General features: G+C 42.7%; 1 protein-coding gene across 5 annotated transcripts in view; it reads right to left on the reverse strand.

Annotated features, from left to right (window-relative positions):
* The window catches only part of VPS13A (vacuolar protein sorting 13 homolog A), a 2,994,934-nt gene that overhangs the window by 2,783,137 nt on the left and 190,075 nt on the right, over positions 1 to 21,722 (reverse strand). For all 5 annotated transcript variants that reach the window (XR_011280366.1, XR_011280367.1, XM_069625905.1 and 2 more), the window contains exons 5-6: positions 14,547 to 14,648; positions 11,230 to 11,339 (exon numbers count right to left, since the gene is read on the reverse strand). Coding sequence is in view for 3 of the 5 variants with exons in the window: in XM_069625905.1 (XP_069482006.1) it covers positions 11,230 to 11,339; positions 14,547 to 14,648 (212 nt within the window). In the remaining 2 variants the exon portion in view is untranslated. The remainder of the gene's footprint in view (positions 1 to 11,229; positions 11,340 to 14,546; positions 14,649 to 21,722) is intronic.

The raw sequence follows: 21,722 nt of genomic DNA on the forward strand, positions 1-21,722 counted from the left end.
CCTGATGATTGTGCCTGCTGTGGAAGGACCTGCTGTATGGTCTGTATTTGGAACTGGAGCCAAGAAAAGAGAGAAACGAACAGCGGTCTTTCTCCTTGTCTCTTAGGGAACTGATGAACCTAGCGGTGTCTGTGTCAGACTTCATGCCTTTCAAGTGGTCATCGATTTTCTTTCCAAAAGGTTTCTGGCCGTCAAAAGGCATTTCTAAAACGTTGGCCTGTACTTCCGGTCTAAAGCTAGTGATGTTCATCCAGGCTGACGTCTCACGACTGTGCTGTGTGCCATTTGTCTAAAGCCGCAATGGGCGGCGTCTACTGAGGTGTCTATCATGTGGTCCGAGACTGCCTTGCCATCTGTGGTTATGACTGTAGCCACCTTCTGGAACTTGTCTGGCAGGTTTTTTACTAGGTACGTCATGCAGAGCCACAGTTCTCTGTCCAAACTGGCCATCATTGCCATGGCGTTACAAGCCCGTACAGCCAATAAGGCTGTACGGGCTTTCTCCCCATTGTCTCTAGTTTGTGTCCCTGTTTATCGGGTGGAGCTGTGAGAGCAGAGGCCGAGTTTTCCAGTCTTTTTCTCACTGCAACCATGGCTACGGAGTCAGGCTTAGGGTAACCTCTTCCGCACAATGGTGCTGAATCAGGAGTCTTATGTTTCTTTTCTGGTCTTGCCAACAGTGCTGGCCTGGAGAGAGGGGTGGCCAGAATATTTTCCCCTTCTTCCCAAAGTGTATCCAATATAGGGATTGTGGTTACTATCTGGCGCCTCTTGTCCCTATGTTCATAGAGGACTGATGTCTTTTCTTCTGAAGCTACCTGGATTTTGAAAATGTCAGCCGAATTAGCGATAGTAGAGTGAAAGGAGACAATATCGCCTGGAGGGGAGGCTCCCACCGGAGAGTCACACTTTCTGAATCGCGATGATGACAAATTCCCAATCATCTGTGCCTGTGTCCGGCACATCTTGTGGTAATTCACCCTCCTCAGGTTCTTTCGCCATGTGTGTTGGTTTCCGAAATTTCCCTGAAAGGATCATTCGGTTCCCTCGGGTCTTCCGTGGGGTTGTCCGGCCATTCCGCAGTCATGCCGACAGACGGGGCTCTGGATTGGCTGGTCCTTTGGGGTGAGGACCTTGGTGGGGAGGGAGAATGTGTCGTTCTCTGAGGTATGGGTGACACACTGACCTGCGATTGTTGCCTCTGGTGACTACTGACAGACGATGACTGCTGTCTAGGTGCTGAATGGTATGGATTGCAGGCCCTCCGGGACCTGCTTCTAGCGCAGCCTCCCGGAGACATGCTTCGGGAGGGTCTGCCCTCCTGACCTGGTTGGGTAGCAATCAGCCTTGCTCTTGGTCTCCTCTGGAACTCTTCCATTATTCTGTGCATAGACTGCATTAGAACCGGGTCAAAAGGATCTGCTGTGTCCTCCATGAAAGGTTGCCAGTGTGGACTGTGCCCTTTAGGCTGCAGTGGCTGCGGCTCCTCCCCCTCTAAAAACTCCTCCAGCAGAATGATGTTGGGCAATTCTGCCATCTTTGATATAGGAGACAGCTTTGCTGTGTCTTCCATGCACGCTAGTTGTGGATGCTAGTGTCAGTAATGCATCCTCTGGCTGTAGTATTTACACAGGAGGCTCCTCGATGTCCGCTGTCGAAGACGATGCAGTACCCATTGATGGGGCCTTTTTCTGTTTTTTGGTTGCTCGTCGACACGGTTTCTGTCGACGACAATGTCTTTGTCGACGAGTGCTTCGAGAACTAAAGCTTTGTGGATGAGTGCTTAGTCGACGACTCCTTCAACAATGTTGTCATCGACGAGGTAACAGATTTCTTGGCCGACGACGATTTTTCAGTCGATGATGCAGGTGTCTTGGACGGAGGGATGCTCGTGGGCAGCGAGGAGTGTTTAGTCATAGACAGTGTCCCTGTGGACGCACGCTACGTTGATAAAGAGGACATTTTGAAGTCTACCTTTTTTCAGTGGATCTTCCATTTGCAGTCCTTTGGAAACCTTTTCTGTCCCAAGAATGGACTTTTCACTCCTCTTCTTTGCATTGGGGGATGGAGACTCCGCCCTGTCCACTGATGAAGCTCTTCTCTTTGGAGCTTGCTTCTCAGAGTGCCTGGTGGAAGTTAAAGGTGCAGTTTTTGAGGATTCTTCATCCGAAGACATTTGCCTGCTTTCTAGATGTAGCAGGAGTCATCTGCATCTGTACTCCAGAGTCTTCTATGAGAAGGTTCGACACATTTTGCACGACTGAATTTCATTGGGGGACAGGCAATGAAAACACAATTCGTGAGGATTGTGCCACATTTGCTGCAGTCCCCAAAGAGGGGGGTCTTCTCCTTGACAGCCTGCATTTCAGACTCTGCTATGAGGGGACAGTTAGGCAGACCAACACTTAACATTTGTTTCCTTTTTTTTTCTATTCTAAAGAGTGTCCTGACTTAGGAACACCAAGTCATTGAAGGCACAGTTCTAATGAAGGGAACAAAGTACTTTAAGTAGAGAAAAATATGATTTTAAGTGGTAAAAATGAACAAAGCTCAGAGAGCTGAAGAGGATTCCCCTGTTCAGTAAGACCACGATAAAAGAAATCTGAAGACGGCTGACTGGGGTGGAACTTAAGCCCTGTCACCTCATTGGTTAGGTTCTAAAAGGACTAAAGGAGGTGGAGGGACTACACAAGTGAGAAGCTACACAGGCCCTATGGGGCTCGGTGTGTAGCATTTCCCTAAGGGAAAGATTTTAATATGGTTTATAATTATTTAAATTACAGAGGATTCCTACTCTGACGACGGGGAATATTCAAGCATGTGAATCTGTGAAAGATTCAATGCTGGAGAAACTATATTAGCTCCTGTATTAAACTGGACACTTCTTGTAGGTTGAAAAAAGGTGCATCTGTAGCACACGGTTGATCCATCATTGGTTACCTTTGCAGGCAGAGCAAACTGATACATATCACAGGAAAATACACTCTTTGAGAATGGTAAGACATGCACTTATGTCATATCAGTCAATAGGTCAGGATTGTACCCGGTATGCACCAACACATCATAACAGCTCCTCTATGTGTTTGCCTTTCTTGGATTTAACAAGGATCAACAGTTCTTCAAACATTGTAAAATGCAACAGGTCTATTCAACTGCTGGAGAAAGAGACCAAAGTGGTCTCACAAGCTAACAGCCAACAATATCCATGAATCTCAAATTGTGCTATGCTTGCAAAACTGCATGTTTCAGCTGTACTTCCTGTGTGTCATATGGCGAAATCTGCTGCTACCTTTTGATTATTTCTTTTCAAGAATTCTTTTTTTTTTTTTTTTTTTTTACAGTGGGTTTCATCTGATTTCAGACTACCCTCTTGCTAGAGATAGTTGGGTAAGGTATTTTTATTTCTCATGAAACAGCAGGAATATGCAATGGAATTGCACTAAATAAGTCCTTGGAAGGTAGAATTTACACCAATGAATATGGGGCAGTATCTATCACAGCTTTAAAACTACTTACAAAGGATTGTCTTTAGTGTCTTACGTCCTCGTAATGTGCAATTCTCTTAGTACTGCATACTAGCGTTGTGGTGCTCTTCCATTGGATAGTGAGTCCAAAATCTTCATAGCGCTTTTAATTAATGTTTTCTTGAATGTACTTTGCAGTCCAATAGAACACCAAATAATAGGACATGTTTATAAGTGTCAACTAGTTCACAGTGTGGATCTTGGGGATACAAAATGTTATTTGCATTACATTTTTCAAAGGGGACAATCTTTGAATGGGTCTTCCCAAATGTTGAAGACCAAAGGTTTGGACATTGTTGCAAATATGACGAAAAAAAGGTTTAACAATGCCCAGTGTATTTTTGATTCACCTTGCCTATAGACACGGACACTGTGGGGATGTTTTACTGTAGATATCTCCAATTCTCAATTCCCTCTTTGAAGCCATATTCTCTTATTGAGTCAAAGACAACTATGGGCAATCAACCATGCCTAATTCTCTGTCAGACTAATATGTTAGGGCTGCTGGAGGTTTTGTTCTTCCATTTCAAGATCATGAGCGTGATTTTACTTCAGTGATCTGCAGAATATCGCTTTGATTCAACAAGGGCATGTCAGGTGCAGTTTTTATATGAATTTGTAAGGGGCACTAGAAGCAACAGAGGGAAGCCCTATTTACCCTGACTGGTGTGCAATGGTAATATGAACATCATGAAAATATAGAATCCCAGTCAGAAAAATGCAGTATTTGAGAGACCAGTGCTGAGCCGTTTATATTGATTCCTATAATAAGTAATCTCATCTTTTAGAATACATCTCTGATACAATATTCAAGGGATATGTATTATCCAGGTTGACATAAACTGTAAAATGACAAACAAATGACAATTTGCACTACAAATTACATTTACACCACCACATACAAAAGAAAAGGAGTGTTATTTTCTACATAGATAATTGTGAATATTCCTTTGGGGTCTAACAACTCATGATGTGTTTGATAAATTGCCACAGTAAACAGACTAGCCCTGCCCGACAAGTTTAAATCCCTTCAAATTGTGTGAAATATTCCTGGTGGCTTGTGGAATTAAGAGACCTCCAAAAAATGAAGGTGGGTGGCAAAACAATTGTTTTTTCAAAAGCAAACTTTTGACCCAATGTAACTCATCTGAAGATAGGGACATTGAGCAAGCACATGCTGTCCATATCCTCCTTGAATTATAGACAATGCAAATAAAGACGTTTGCTTACAGTCCAAGTTCAAGAAAGACAGTTATTGTTGTGCTGGAAGTTTATTTAGGTGTCCCAGTTCACGTCTCTATCAGTTATTTCCCACTCTGGGATTATTTCAGTCTTTCTCCCTTCTCGTATTCTTTCAATCGTTCATCCGTCCCACTCCGGTGTTTGCCCAGTTTTCACTCCCCACTCTGGGGCTTTCTCAGTCTTTCTCCACTCTGAGGACTTTCTTCTCCCTACCCACACTGGGGTGGTTTCAGACTCTCTCCACTGTGGGGCTCCGCTTACTCTCACTCCCCACTGTGGGGATTGCTCCGTCTCTATGTACAGAGGAACTCTTTGCCCTTACCACTCCCCTGTTCTCTCGCATGCTTCTCCTTTCTCTCTTTTGCCTGCCTCCCTCACCAGGCTGAGCCACCGCGTACCCAACTGCCTCGAGCAGTGCTCCTCGGGAGGGGCATGGAGTCTGATCAGCTCTCCTCTCGCTGCGTAGTCGCTCTGTGTTGACCTTCTGGGACTGTTCCCTTCTTTCTCACAGCTCGGTCAGTGCCGAGTCGCTTATACGTCTTCCATCATTCTCGTTGCTCTCCAGTGGGCGGTTTGCTGCTCCCTCCTGGTGCGCATTGCGGTGCTGTCCCCCCGACACTGGCTTTCTCACACTCTCTCTGGCCACACTTCCTTTGGCGCAGTTAAGCTCTGCGGGGGCCTTCTCCGTGATTGGCTGTTCCAGGGATGCTCCTCCAGTGGGCTGGTTCACTCATCTCTCCTTAGTCTTGACAGGGGACTGGGCATGTCTAGAGTCAGAAGCCAAGTCAGGCATTCGCAAAGGGTGTTCATGGTCATTGCAAAATTCAGTCCCTACAAAGTTGTTAATGTGTGGGAGGGGGAGGCGAGGGGATAGTGAGTTATATCTCTGTTGGAGGCTCTAGCCTCTAAGGGGGAGTCACCTCCAGACACATACCGCTTACACTGTACCCTAGAGGGTGTTGCGCATAGTAGGCTCACCTCTAGTCACAAAGGGGGGTGTCCTCTTCCTCCCCCTTGAGGATAGAAGACAATCTCCTTGGCATCGTCACAATGTGAACTGGGCTCCAAGTAGGAGCTTTGTAAATGGTGTCTAAAGCAATGTTTAGCTTTCATTGCAATGTAGCCGCAGACCCCCTTGTGGAATGAGCTATAGGGGTGAAGGGAAGGGATTTGTGTGCTAAATTAAAGCAGACTTGAATGAAGTGTAAAATTCACCATTCAATGGTAGATTTAGTGATTTGCCACACCTCCCAAGCAGTTACAAAAACTCAAAGAAACAACTGGTTTTACAATGTGGCTTTGTTCTTTCTAAATAAAACGGCCCTCTCAACGTCCAGTGTATGCGTGTGCAATTCTATCTCCCCTCAGGTATGCAGGTCTTGGCTGAAAGCTGGCAACTAAAAGGATTGATGGATATGAAACTTGCATATGAATTTTGCTGAAAAACTTGGGTGTGTTCCAAGTACCACTTTGTTTTTGCGTATTGCAACAATGGGTTCGACCACTGTGCGAGACTGAAGTTTACTCAATCTGCTAATGAACGTAATGACAATTAGAAAATTAGAACAAGTGAGATTTTTACAAGGGATGCCTTATATATTGGTTCAAAGGTGGGCCCAAAGCGCTTGTACAGTAATGTTTTAAAATCCCAGCCGGGTGCCAAATGCTCCATGGGTGGGTGCATGCTCTTTACCCCCTCCATAAGTCCTTAGCTACAGGTACTTATCACCAGGATACCTTATGTTGAGAGGCTGTGAATGCTGATAGAGCAGACAAGTGGTCCTTGAAGGAAACATCCAGAGTCTAAGAAGCTAAGGAAATTGGTATCACTGTCTGCTGCAGAGTAATCAATAGGATTAACCGGCTTCCTTCTTCACAGAATAACAAACTTTTTCCATGCATTGACGCAGCAGTTTCTGACCTCACAAAATATATACATGCAACGTTGAGACGGATTCAAGAGTCCAAATTCTATGATCTCAGGATCCAAGCTGCCAAATGTATCACTTATGGATTGGGATGCATTGTCTGCTGATTCTTTTGTGTTAATTGATTGAGAAGTGGGTATAATTTGGTACGTAGTTGTAAGCGACATGTGTAGAAGATGCTGATACATTGGTTTGGGTTGGTGAATAATACTAGTCTGTGCGCTCTACCCCTTTGTTTTCATCTTTCTCTACTTTTACAGTTTATGGTTTTTCATTGGTTGGCTGACTCAACCTTTCTGTGGGGCGGTCAGTGGCTGCATGGCTACACAGACACCAACATCCACCTGTTGGTCGGGTTTTTAAGGTTCTGTTAGGGTTTTTCTATGTAAGCCTTTGCGCAAAAAACGTCTACGTTAATAGTGTGTTTCAATTCTTACAAGAAACAATTATTGCACATTATTTGGTAAGCAGTATATAGACTGTTTTAATCCAAATGTTACAATGTTTATGCATCAATCCGGTGAGTGTCTTTTACTGTCCTAGGGTTCTGTTTATATATGAAGACACTCAACGGAGTAAGGACCACAGCAATTTGTTCAATCAGAAGACTAAGCAACAATGTATAAAATGAATTATTGAGATGAAAATAGCACTCATGCTGTACTACATAATGAAACATAAATTCTGTATCAAACTGAATGTGCTATAAACAATGTATTAAGTGCCTTAGCAAAGCCAGAGATTGGGCGAATCAGACGCAAGTGCCTCCTAGCGGTGTAAAGTTGACACAAGCTCAATATATACAAATCAAATGTCATTGACTGATGTATAAACATTCTAACAGTTGGATTAGAACAGTCTATATACTACTTACAAAACAATGTGCAATCATTATTTATTGTAAGAATTGAAACACACGATTAACGTAGAAGATTTTTGCGCAAAGGCTTACATAGAAAAACCATAACAGAAGATGTTGATGCCACACATGGTAATCTAGCCATGGAAGCCCCTTCTCGTGCTGAAGTCATCCCGTTTGACCTGCTTAGACTTTTCATATCTTCCATGTAAGGATTTGGGACTGCTACTCCAATCCCTACAATAGAGCCTTTAAAAAAATAATAATAATAATAACGAACAACAATGTGTTAATTACCCAGAGACTAATCTGGGACTTGCACTACATAACTGGTTGATGGGATTTGGTGCATTTTTCCTTGAACAATTGTTTTGTGGTACTAATCATGATAGTCGCTGTGGCTCCTGTTAATTCACCTCATTCCCCTCCACCCTCTCCTCCACATCCCCCCAAACCTCCCCTTCTCTCACAACTGTCAACCACTCAGGCATTCAAGACTAAAAAGGGTGAAAAAAGAATAAAATGTGAGGGGGTTACATTTTATTCTTTTTTCACCCTTTTTAGTCTTGAATCCTGGCACCGCACCTTGCCAGGCACATGGATGCATCCATTTTCCCCTTGCAGTTATGGGGAAATCCAAATGGGTACTATTGCATGGGGACACCCCACAAGACAATCAACTTTTTTCTTTCGTATTTGCACATGGGGATGCAAGCATGACTTTTCCAGGCTTTTGCTCCCTCTTTCTACCCCCCCAACCTGCTTCCCTTTTCACCACCCTGCTGGAACCCCAGCAGGACACCTACTCCTGTATCATTCTGCGGTCAATGTTTGTTTCTGCAGAATAAGATGCACAGAAACTCTGGTGCAGAAAGATTACCCTTTCCGGGTACACTGTATACAGTGTCCTTCATAGTAAAAGTGCATTGGGTCTTTGACTTAATTTCTCAGAAGACATTGTGGCATTCTTATTTTTACTCAGATTCCTATTCAAATAATGCACTGGGACTTCACCTTCAATTCCCAGCATTCTGGAATGTTTTCCTCAGCACATTCTCTTTCATCCACAGAATGCTCTGGGGACTTTTCTAGCAATTTCAAGAATGCAACCTTTTTTCTTTATGTATAGTTTGCTTCTAATTTACAAAATACTCTGGCACCTTGCCTTCACTTTCCAGAATGCAAAGTTTCTCTTTAAAGGTGTTTGCCTTCTCATTCACAAAATGCTTTGGGACTCCACTTCCAAGAATGCAGTGTTGTCTTTGTAGTTGAAATCTTATTCTCATTCATTCAACACTTTGGGATTCCACTTCACAGAATGTAACATTTTCTTTCCTTCTTCGTTTCAATCTACCTGGTTTTGGGCATCTATGGGTCAACCTCTAGCAGGCAAGAGGTTATCGGTATTCAAACACTTTCCCCTCTGACATGCTTATCGAATTTCCCCTCTCTTGATCTTCTACTGTTCCCAATGTCTGTCTTGAAATGGGTCGCCGAGGCCTCCCTCTTCCACCTTGATCGAGGCGTTCGGGGAATGGACCTCGAAGCCTCAGACTCTAATCTCCAGAGGCACCACAGGTATGCCCAAGTTGCATGCCTACCCCCGAGTAGTTTACCTGTGCGATCGATAGAGGATCCTTGCAATCTTCTCTTCGAGTTTTCAGCATTGTCAATGTCCTCTGCGGTATCTCACACCAGTTGCTTCTGCAGTTACATCATGTCCCCTCTTAACAGCTTCCCCCTCTACAGTGTTTTGCTACTGTTAACTTCACACCCTGTTCTGTTTTCAGTCACTGCGTCACTCAGAACTCTGATGTTCTGATCGGTTAACTATTTTCTTCCTTGTCCCCAGTTCCTTCTTCATATGGACTGGTAAGTCTTGTATAATGCTTTCCTTTGGCCGCAGCAGTATAATCGTTGAGATAGAAGACCGACCAAGGCTTTTCAATCTGCAAACCATGCAAAACGTCCATGATGGACTGTCACAGGAGGTGGACTTGCTAAAACTCTAGACATGCACATTTCTTCAAAGTTCAAGAGCCGTCAAATACAGAAGGTATCTCTCACAAATGTGCATTAATGGGCTAATGTTAGCTCTTACAAGGGTAGAATAGGGCACCATTGCATGCAGAATGAGGGCAACCTATGCTTTAAAACAGCAGTTTTTTTAGGTGTGCATAGTGTATGGCTTTGCCCAACAATCTCTATAATCATGTTACGGTCTACATAAGGATATGTCAAAAACAGATCCTGCCTCGCCTTTCATATAACTCATCAAAAGAACCTTTTAGTAAAATTGCTTGCTCAAAGCGAAACTCATCAAGATCTGCATTATACTTGCACGCATGCACCTTGAGCAGGATATTCTCAAATTCAGGAAACTCCTTAAGACTTTCCTCTTTTCCTCCTCCTGCTCCTTCTCCTTCTCTCCTCTGCTAATCCTACAGTTGCTGAATCGGTGTCCTTGGCCATTTTGTATCCTCAGGGTCTTGACCTCCCACACCAATTCTTCCCAGATCCTGTATATCCACAGCACTTGCATCTACACTCCGTTCTGCTCTGGAGACTCGCACCTTCACCTCATGCGGCTGAGGCTGTGTACCACTCAGCACTCCTAGCACTTCGTCCATGGCTCACCCACGAGCTCGGACTCACCAGCACTTACCCCCACTTCCCTCTTCCTCCTGCACTTGCACGTTCTGAATACTCACAAGGCATAGTTGGTTTGTTCCTCTCCATCTCCCCCCTCTGCTCTTAAATATTGTGTTTTAATATACTTCCACCCCCCACCCCGCCCTGTGGGCGCTTTGAAACCGTATATTCCTATTGTATAAGCGCCTAACAAGCAAACAAATAAATAAAATAAATACATTTGTCTCAGGAAAATATAAGGAGGCCCATAGGCTGCAATCGCACAGAGCAGGGATGAAATTTGATTTAATGAGTAGAATTATATCAGAATAGCACCTGCTGATAGGTGGATACACAGTAGCATGTGTAATATGTCCTTCAAAACAAAGATAGGACAGTGGGAGGGAGGTTAAGGATGGTTGACAAATGGGGAGGTGGGGGTGGGCTGGACAAGGAAAGAAATATCTGCCAAATATATTTGCAGGAGTATGAAGGGTGCTACGAAGAGAGGATGTTGATAATTTAACTGTGATTCCCGATTTAAGAACAGCTCCCACAGTACTGCTTTACTATGTGCACAGAAATGGGAAACCTGAAAAATAGCAAAGGGGGTGTAATCCTAAACAAAATGGGACCCTGTGTAAATTGCTCTATGACAAAACCAAGAACACTGAAGCTGGCTAGTGGAAGACCTGTGCAGGAACGTGAAACTAAGACTTCCGGAAACAAAATTTAGTTTTTCAGGAAAGAATTGAAGAGCATTCTAGCTGTATTTCATACTTACAGATTGCACTCCTGGCACGCCGGCAAAAAGGCCTCATAACATCACTCTAGCCATCATAAAGGTCATACTAATGTTTTGAAGAGAGTGAGTAATAGCTAAGGTCTAACTCAGTAAAAGCAGAGTGTTTGATTTATAAGCATGTTCGTTTAACTCTTCTCGGTAGCCATGTGCGGGTGAATACTCAAAATACAAAATAAAATTTGGTCTAAACTGAACATCTTAAAATCCTAAGGATATTCATTAAAAGGCAAATATACTTACATCATCTTCATATCGAATATGGATGTTGGAAATTTTCAAATGAAGGTTCTTGATGACCTGAGTGGCAAGTTTTTCAACAAATGTGTCTTGTTTTTCCACTTTTGGCTTTTCTAAAAGACAAGAAGTGCACGTTTCATATTCAATACAAACCAAATGAATGTGCCCGTTTTTCAAACAGATTAACATGTTCCACTTAAAAACGTGCAAAACGGGAAATGGTGCAATTTGGGGGATCACCTGCACAAGGTGAAGGGTTTCATAAAGCTTTGATACAAATCATTTATGTGGATTGCAAGTAAAATGTGTTAATGGCACACTCTTCAATGTTGTGGCCCTGTCAAGGGAGTCGGGGGGGGGGTGGGGGGGTCCGACCCCCAACACACATTCCGGAGCCTGCTTGAGGGAAGGCCCCCTCCTAGCCCCTCCTTACTGTGTCTGGTAGTGGAAACGCAGCGGGAAGACCCTGCAACTAGAAAGAAGCAGCTGCAGCAGACACTGTGCAACAACAGTAGACGATATGCTGAGGGGTGCAGCAAGCATCGCTACACTGAGCACTTAGGGACACGGCCCGGAAAAAAGGAATCAAGAGGTACGGCAGCCTTACACTGGTTGCTGCAGCACCAGGCTGCATGGAGTCCACTAGCCAACCAGAGGGCTTTTTATTAAATACAAGCCCCCCAAGGTGTCCTTTATCCCCCACTAAACCACAAGAGTGCTGTATGGGTAAAAAGGCCCCACAGAGGCCTGCAGGCATGCATAACGCCTGGAAACCATTACAGGCTCCAGGACCAGAATGCAGCAAGAATGTGGCAGGGCTTAATAGCCCTTATGAAGCCTTCCCCTGAAACACTCCGTGGAGACAGGTAGGTGATTCGCCAGGGTAAGTAAACAATCCTGGGAGGGGCTGCGGTATATAAGTAAGTGCACGTGAATGCTTGAGTGTGGGTTTGTTGGGTGGCGCTAGGAGTTGGTTGTGTATGTCCGAGAGACCAGAAGAGGCGACAGCGACTGGAGCGTGGAAGCCATTGAAGAGAGGGAGCCTGTGTAATATTTGTAAGTGAGTGGAGAGTGTGAGGGATGAAGATAGAGTAGGAGTAGTAGGGCGCTAGTGGTAGCAGAGGTGGTAGTTGTGGAGTAGTAGAAATGGTGGTGGTGGCAGTTGGTAGTAGTGGACAGTAGTAAGATCTGGTGAGTGGAAGTCCGAGGAGACGAGAGATAGTGGTAGCAGAGTGGTGATAGTAGCGTCAGGGACTGGGAGAATAGGAGTAGTGGTAGGAGTAGCGGTAGGAAAAGCGAGGCAGTAGTAGTAGTGGCAGAGGAAGCCAGGAGGAAGGAAGGAGGAAGGAACAAATAACAGTGGATATCTCTCAGAGTGATAGTTTTGATCAGAGGGAAAGTAGGAGCAGGAGTAAGAAAAGTAGTAAGATCAAAGGGTGGAGGTGGAACGGCAGAGTGAGATCAGAGGGACAGTGAGGTGGTTGGAAGCGAACATCTGAAGAGACCAGTAAAGTGAAGTATCAGACACGAGCAGGTGTGAGAAATGAGCGTGACACCGGGCGGAAGAAGGCACCATCCTCAACTCCCCAGAACAATAAGCGGGGTAGGTCAGGGAAAGCTAGAAAACCCCTAGGGAGTGAGACAGCCATCGAATCAGGGGCAACCACTAGTACCCTAAGTCAGAAACAAACAGACAGGTGTTACCGTTGACTAGTACCAACATCCTGGGAAGGACACCTGGGCTAGGGAGGTGGGGGAAGACCGGGGAAGTCGAGAGACAGGGACGGCCTTAGCCCCAATTACCCAAGGACCTGCCTAGCCCTGAGAACTACCCAAAAGTCCCTAGCGTAGTTTGATTGTAAAGATCAAATAAACACCCTTTGACTTGACATTTGAGTCAGCGTGGTTCTTTGTGGCGGGCCGCACAGTCAAAGTAATGTGTGCTATTATGGGATCTGATTCTCAATAATTGGGAAAGTGTGAACATTTTAGGAAGAGAGCACAACCAGAATGCTGTGGTTTCATCCAAAACCTGTTGCATAGACAGTCCACCTAATCCTGAACATTTCGAGGATCAACCTTACGAAAGTGTCGAAATGCAAGAGTTGTTTCTTTATCAATATTTCTAGACATGGTACAAGAAGCATGGTCAAAGACAAATGTACACCTTATTAGCAGATGCAATGTTTGCAAAAAGTCAAATTTGAATTAAAAACATAATCCAAAATAAATCCATCAGGATATGGCAAATGTTAAAGCAAATACTTAAATACTTGGAGGCAGAACATTTTTAGATACATTAGTGATTAGAGGACCAATTAAATAACTTCAAAACTGAAGAAAGGAACAATTGTGTGAGACAGTCAATAACTAAGGAAATATATTTACAGAATATCCCTAAGAGTAACTAGTAAGTTATAGTCTAAAGGAATTCAAATTTACTGGGGGTGAATATAAATCTATTGATGGACAAAAGTGCACACCGGGAACCAGAAAAACTAATAAGGTGGACAAATCAATATGGGATACTCAAACACCTTAAGTGGAAAGTGAGAACACCACTGAAAACCACAATGAATTTCTTTCTGGAGGACCGAGGACTAGCAGATTTAGAGCCAGTTCACAATAGGGACAGAGAGATAATGCAGGACAAATCAAATAGATCTCACTACAGTTCTACATTGAAATAACGAAAAATAATCCAGAGGCCTAAAACACTTAAACATTCTAAAACCTTTTTTTGTGTTTTTTGCATTTTGTTTTTAATGCGGGGGGCCCACCCTGCAGACCCCGCCCCCAAAAACCTCCCTACCTTTATCTATACACCCTTAGCACACCTCCAATCAATTTGTTTAAGAAAAAGAGCAAAAATCCTGTATTCATTAGATTTTATAAATTTAGGGTTTTTGGTCTCAGGATTTTCGAATTCGTTTTTTGGGGGGGAATTACCTTCCCTACATAACTCAGGGCTTCAATCAATTAACAATGATGGATGTCGCCCGCTTGTATTCTAGCAAGGCATCCAATACCAAGTCCAAAGACAAGGGAAGAAGACTCAGTCAAGCAGACCACCCTGAATGTAGGTTTGATGGTTCAGACTTGGATTTGGAACTGGCTAGTTAACATGAGACATAAATGTGCTGGAGTATAATATTAACTCTACTAAGATTAATTCACAATTATGAGGCTACAGAAGGCAAGCATGAAGACGCATCCTTTTAAGCAATACAGTTAAACTTTACAGAATTGAAGGGTCATTTTTTAATGCTGCTATACAATTGCTAGATTCACAAATCTTAGAGAACAAGTATTTCTCTTACCGTGGTCTGCCATCTTCTGTTTTGCTTCTTCAATTCTTTGCAGTTCTCTCTGTCTTGCTTCAAAGAACTGTTTTTCTTCTTTTTCTGCATCATATTTTATACCTTCATTGAAACACAAAAGGAAAAAAAAAAATAAACAAATTGGTAAAAAAACATAACATAGAAAACATCATTTTTAACAATGCTCATGCCTTTTCTGACCAACAATCACATTTTATGAAAATGTTCTGCTTTGCAGTAAACTGGGGACTGTTGATTCAGGGTCAGTAAGTGTGGAAAATAGTTCTTTTGCCAAAAAAAGAAAAAGAAAATAAATAATAAAAATAAAAATAAAAGACTCTAGTGCGAGTGTCAAAATATCCGATCCTCCACCCCCAAATCCAGGGTGGGTGGAGTGAGAAGGGGCCGAGTTGAGCATTGAAACGCCAAATTACTGCAAACAAGGTTTCAAAGACTTTAGTTATTATACCATACTATATGTTCTGAGCCATATTTAAGGAGTGCAAAACAGAAGGCTCTTTCGGAGGATTTGGGCTTCCATTCTGGTTTTCAAGGGGTTGTTTATTACTTGAGTGTCTGGGAAGGAAAGACCATTCACCTTTTGTTCCAAAGAACGTGCTAACAAAGATCTATTTAAAAACAAGAGTATCCGACCAACTTAAAGATCACAGGTAATCATTGAAACCAGACAGCTGCAATGTACATTCCCCAAAGTCACTCACACTAAAAGTGGGAAAAGGGGCAATAGCTTCATAAGACAAGTTACAATTTTTATTTTAAATACCCTTTTACTTAAGTTCGCCATCGTTAGCGAATTAAAGAGACGAAAACATATGAATGACAATATGGTAAATTTATAAACTTGCAAGCAACCAATTGGAGCATTCTTACAAATGTGGAGTATATGCTATCATATTATAGCATAACATTTCCCTACAGGAGATTTGACAAATGGCCCGTGGTCTTTGTCTTGCTTGTACAAGCTCCTTTGGGTTTTCTCTTGCTTGTGTCACCACTGGAGGTCCTTTGATTCTGGTAACACTTACAGAAAGCCTCTTTTAGCCATGTGCATAAATCCAGTTTTGCTTTGAGAATTATTAAATCAACAAGCAGGCAGCCAGAGGATTATCTGGGTAGCCCCAAAACGGCTCTTTCATTGACCAGAGAATTTACTATCGCAATAGCACATACATCAGCCATTTCTGCACTTGTACGAAACATCCATGTTGAGCTGTTGGAGTTTAGCAGAGGCTATATAATGGGCTTTAAACAGAACCAATTAATGTATCCCCTCCTTGTTTGTGCACAATGGCGCCTGTGTTCGTCAGTACAAGTTTACCGGAAATTGCAGCTTGAGGAAGAACCTCAACACATGGATTCCCTCTCTAAATTATCTGATACAATATAAAAGATAAGCATCCTGCAGTTTCCATAGTTAACTGTACACCACAATATGATGGAAGCAATATACATGTATGGATGTAGGGCACATCTGTTTAAATGCTTACAGTCAAAGGTAGGCTTTAATGTTGTTAATGACTGGTCTCCTACTTTCTCAATTAAGGGTTCTTTTCATATAAATTGACCTGCTGGAAACATCTCATTACTGATGTGTTCAGAGTATAGTGCACCAAGCAGATTTCTCCCTGTGTGAGATTGAACTCTTTAGTCACCCAGAGACTAACCCTTTTGTAGATGTTCTGTGATGTATTGAGTTTGCACTTTGCTGAATAGAATTCATACCAACACTCCACGTTTCACACAACAGCATGGATTCTTGGTTATCAAATGGCACCTACTCTTCTCTGCCTCAACATGCAGGATGTACCAGTATGCGGCAAACTGAACCAGTGCAGGTTTATGCAAGGAACCGACAGCCCTCCCTGTCCAAATGGCCTGGTCAAGTAGCTTTGAATCTAGGGAGAAATATCAGGAACCTCTCAACTGCAAAGTAACATGTATGCCTCGGTTGTCATTGACGTTTACCCCCAGAAAGGGGGATATTTATTGTAGTGAGCTATAATGCTGTATGCACAAAAATTAGGGCTCTTGATTGTCTGCCCTTTCCTGCACAATTTTCCATATCTTGCATGCAGGAAACATGGGTGTAAATCCCTCCCATGAAAGATCACTTAATACCTTTTTCCCTAGTCATTGATGGGCTTTGGGAAAGGCCAAACGGGCGACTGTTGATGCGAATACCCTTAGAGAACCCCCAGGAAATGGTAAGTATTGCTGTTGACTCGCCAAACATCTTGTATGTTAGAATAGTTGGTAGAATAGGTTTTAGGGGTACATCACAACTGTCTGCAATACTGAAATAAAGCCCATATGAGGTTCTGCTACTCTGGAGGTGCAGAGTGTGCAAGCTGCAGAAAGGGGAGAGAAGAGGTTAATAGAGTAGAGTAGAGTCTTTTCTAATAATTACAGGAAACCTTAGTGGCTCCTTCTCACAGAATGTGGGGAAGGATTATGGTGTATAGAAGGCTGATGCTAAATAGTTAAAATAAAGGTATTAAAAATACATTTTAAAAACGTTGATGCTTTGAACATATCTGAGATGAGTTTCCAAATTCCTATGAGTGAACAACTAAGGAAGGGTTGTACCTAATTAAGTTTATGTGTGCACAAAACCTACCTTCTGTGAAAGGCTGGCTGCCAGCAGCCATTCCAGCTAAACTAACAGTTAAAGCTAAAGTCTAGCGTAACTGATTTGTAATAATTCCAGCAGAGGTGGTTCATTGGAAAAACTGAAATTCAAAAAGGTAAAATCCCTTACATAGTTAGGATTTATGGTAAACGCGGGCCCCAACATTTCAAGTATAACAGCTTGGTATAAATCAAGAGCTTCCGCTATGTCAAATCAAATGTCCAGAGTGGACGCGAAATTTGGGAAATTTTCCCCTCAAACCAGGATTGCGGTATTATCAAGCAAAAGTAGTTCCGAAACCACTCTACAGACGTAGAGGTGTACGAAACGAGAATTTTGCTGCTGCTTCCAATTTTGGAAGGAAAAATTTGGAAAAGAGTAATGCTGGCTCCAAAGGGCACCCCAATTCCGTTAATTGGGTATGAGTTGGGGATTGTCTCTCTTAAAGAAAAGAGCATACTGGAGGATCCTCTCGCTGGTAAGAAAGTTCTTATGCCCAGCTGGGAACTCCCTTTATGTGGACCTGAATAAGATTTATTTAGATCGGAGGATGGTGCATTTGAAAGCAATTTACACTTTATGTGGGAATATCTTGGAAGACATTAGAAGCACAACCGAGGAACTCTGTAGAAACCCCATGAAAACTAAATCTAGATTGTTTCATTCGGACTGGATCAAAACATTAGAATCCATTAATTCGTATAGTTCCCTATGACATCTGTATGGGGAACAAAGATCTGGGTATTTTAGCACCATTTTTGAGTATTTACACAGTTGAGTTTCCTGCATTTTTGGTGGAATATAGTGCGCACTAGGAGCTCCTGACCCGATTTGGTTCGATTTCTTTGGACAATGCGGGTTGCAGATTCTGTGCAAATGAAACAGACTTTACGCCACTGGGTTCTTGATTGTACTGCCTTATCTTATCTAGGTGGTAAATATCTCAAGAAATATTATGAATTGAACAAGATGAAATATGGAAATTGAGATGATTTTATTTGGTCCATGCTACTAGCAGGGCACTCATCCTCAGTGATAGCGATTTCAGGTTTTATCAGTGCACTGAATTTAGATTAATTGATTCTCTTGAGAGTTTACTATTAATCTTTCAATCTGCTTGATTCTTTTGGTTGATTTTATTTTGATTGATTTTTTGTAAAGAAATGTATTAATTGTGATATCTGTATGTTTTTAAGATCTTAAATGGTTTTTGTACGAATTGTATTGATTTGACTGCATTGTAAATGTGAATTAAAGGTTGATTTTTTTCAACCAATAGATTTAAGTTAAAAAAAAGAAAAAAAAGATTTGTAATTGTGGGGGACCAGAGTTTTGGTCTTATATGGTTGAGGTTTGCCTGTAGCTGGAAATTGACCATGAACCCCATGGTAACATTACAACTACCATTGCCCACCCGGGCTGAGTCAGAGGAAGAATGTCTACTGCACTTGTTGTGGGAGATTCAATGGGGTGGTTAGATATTGATATAAAAGACCAGAGATGGAATCATTCCTCCCTGGAAATATTAGATGTGTTGTTGGTTACTTCCCTTACTGATGCAGCTATTGTCCTAGCACTATAGTGTGATCTCACAGTGGGCCACTGATGAACCAAGGCAAGGGGCTAAACCAGGGTGGGGTACCTGGATTGAAACCAAATGCCTGACTGTATTAGGTCTGGAAGGTGGAATGATGGGAAGGTCTCAATACAGATGAGAAACTAGGGTAGATTATAAAATCCTTTTGGGGAAAAAGAAAGCAGGGGTCCCTTGAGAGCATGGTTGCCTTAAAGAAAGGCAGAAGGGCCTTCTGGCGAATGGTGGCCTGGTGAAGTTAAAGAGCCATGTCAAGAATGCACACTAGGTGTGGACATTTGGTATACTAATTTTTCCCCTACAATCTTTGCTATCGTGGAGCTGAGGTATGTGCCCACTGCCCCCACCCCTGCCTTTTTCCACAGCCGATCACCCTGTGGGTGTGCTAGGCAGTTCTGCTGTGTTTGGTTCTGGCTAAAAGAGTAGGGGGAGGAGCTCCACAGTGCAGGGTTACCAGTTGCCACAACGATACCCAGGGCCCTGACCGAAGCTTCCATTTCCTGTGGCTCAGAGGTGAGCTCCGACACCAATCCTAATAGCTTATTTCTGATCTATCTGGTGGACCTTTTGGTTACTTGTAAGCTTAATGTGCCAAGGATGGGTGGCCAGGATGTGGCCCTGTTTTAGAGGATGCTGTCCTAAAACCCCACCAGAGGTATCAATGCAGAAACCTTTAAGTGTCTTTTGAGAGTACAGTGGTTCTAGCAAGATTATCATTGAAAGGAAGGCTCCATTAATGTCATTGTAATTTCTCTTTAAATCTTTGGCGAGAATTCATTAGTAATAAAGAAAGGACTTGACTTAGCGATTAAATATCTAGACGCCTAAGATGGCGCCCACGCTTCAAGGTTTGAAGTCAACACAACGTTTGGAAATCCACCCCTCACTAAAGGAGCGTGGTCCGATTAAAACAAGCAAATACTTTTCGTTCCCAAGGTAAGACCGCGAGAAGCACTCTAGGATGGTTTTCTAACTCTTTAGTATGAATTGAGAAGAGCTCTAGCTGTATTCTAAAACGACGGCTATAGCTCTATGGAAATATTAAGAAAACCTAGCGATTGAATGCAACATTTATCTAATTTCACAGGCAGCCAATGTGACATCCAAGACGGATGGGCCGAGTTCAATAATTAGACCATACCAACCCCAGTCTCCTTATATCGGAAGCAATAAAAAATAATGCGCTAACACTACGATTAGCCCTGGATAACCAAGGTAAGCAGATAAGACCGAGGCAACATATTAGTACTCCCTATAGTCTGAGAAGTGACAAACTGGTTATTCGTTGATTTCTCCCCCCTTTGTCTCGCCCTCTACTCTAGAGTGCTGCTAGTGAACAGCCGTTTAAGTTGCAAGTGAGTTATTTCACACCCCTGGGATTAGACCTGCCACTACGCCCGATGGATATTCCACCCCTCTGTCTATACAGGTAATCTCCTGTTCGCGAGACCATGATAGTTCACTGTGTTCAAGAATAGTAGCTCTTAATTACGAATTCCAGGGGTTTGAACTGATGTAAATATTTGTACAGGTCGAGAATTACCAATACACTTGTAACTCGTACCATAGATGAGAATTCCTGCTTGACTCAGGACTACATCTTTCTGAAGTTCACTCCACGGACTAGATCAGTAAATTTACTTCCTAGGTCTGGTCAAAGACTAAATTGAATCACAGAGAATTAATTAAGCAATAATAGCTTACCTTCTCTTCTGTTTGTTTTTATCAACAGTTACATCGTAAAAAGCAGAGGCTTTTTCACTGTGAACAAGAGTTGGAACCAGTTTCAACTGACACAATTGTATGTGTTGTCGTTTTATTGTAAAAAGTGTAGAGTGACAATACTCCTGAAGAAAGTTCTGAAAAAAATAGATGAGATCTGAAACATATCGAGTTTATTAATGTGGTGAACTAGTTAACCATATAGATAAAAATCCCAATTAAGGACGTAAACTACACGGAGACGTCTAATAAATTCTCAGTAGTAGGTAATAATTCGATTCACGTAGATAATTTCCTATTTAATAAGGTTTTGTCTTTGTCACCCCTAAATTGTATTTTTCACAGTGTTTTAGTATTTAATGTTTTTAAATAATAGAATTTTATATGTATTTTTGAATAAAATAATTATGTGTTTTGAGAAACTATTGATTTAATGTGTTTAACTGTTGAGAAGAACTATCTACCTCTTGTTTAGATAGTCTCAGTTGATAACAGCTTCTATGAAATGGGAGTTGCAGAAAAAAATACTGGCACAAGTCCATTCAGAAGGATATTTCTTGAAAGATTTGTGTCTAAGTCCCCTGCCGCCCTCTGTGTAAAGGCGGGAGAATGCCCTTGTGGGCTTGGTGTCCTCCAGAGCCAGTAGACTGTGGGCCCGGTCATATGATGAGGAGCCACCTGGTACTGTCCAGGCTGCTTGGCAATGGACAGTTCAATGGACACCAACGTACACTCTCCCGCCAATGTGTCAGAAGTGTAAGAGCAGTCCTAGATCGATTACTTTGAAGATCCCCCTTCACGAAGCACATGCCAGGTTACCCAAAACAACCCCAATCCTGCTGAAAAACATCTGCATGGTAGACAGGCTCCTACGGAGCTGCATGTTGCTGCACTTGCCGGTCCATGTGCGCCTTCCAGTCCACTCGCTAACTTCTTGAGCTTGCAAAATGGCGCATGCGACATCAACAGCAGAATTGTCTACAATCCAAGAGCTCAGAGGGTTAGCATTTGAACTTGTTCACTTAGACCCTGCTTTTGAGCAGTAGCCTTGCACCTTTCACATAGAGGAAACCTAAACTGGCCACCGGAATGCATGTTATGTTGTGCCAACAGCCCGAGCCACAGTCTTTTGCTCCTCTCCCTTGTGGGTTAACGGAGCCCTCTTTGCATTTCAGCATTTTTGGGATCTCAACGCTTGGCAGTGGGATTC

This window comes from Ambystoma mexicanum, chromosome 6p (assembly GCF_040938575.1).
Source record: "Ambystoma mexicanum isolate Mex_15411 chromosome 6p, UKY_AmexF1_1, whole genome shotgun sequence".
Taxonomy (NCBI): domain Eukaryota; kingdom Metazoa; phylum Chordata; class Amphibia; order Caudata; family Ambystomatidae; genus Ambystoma; species Ambystoma mexicanum.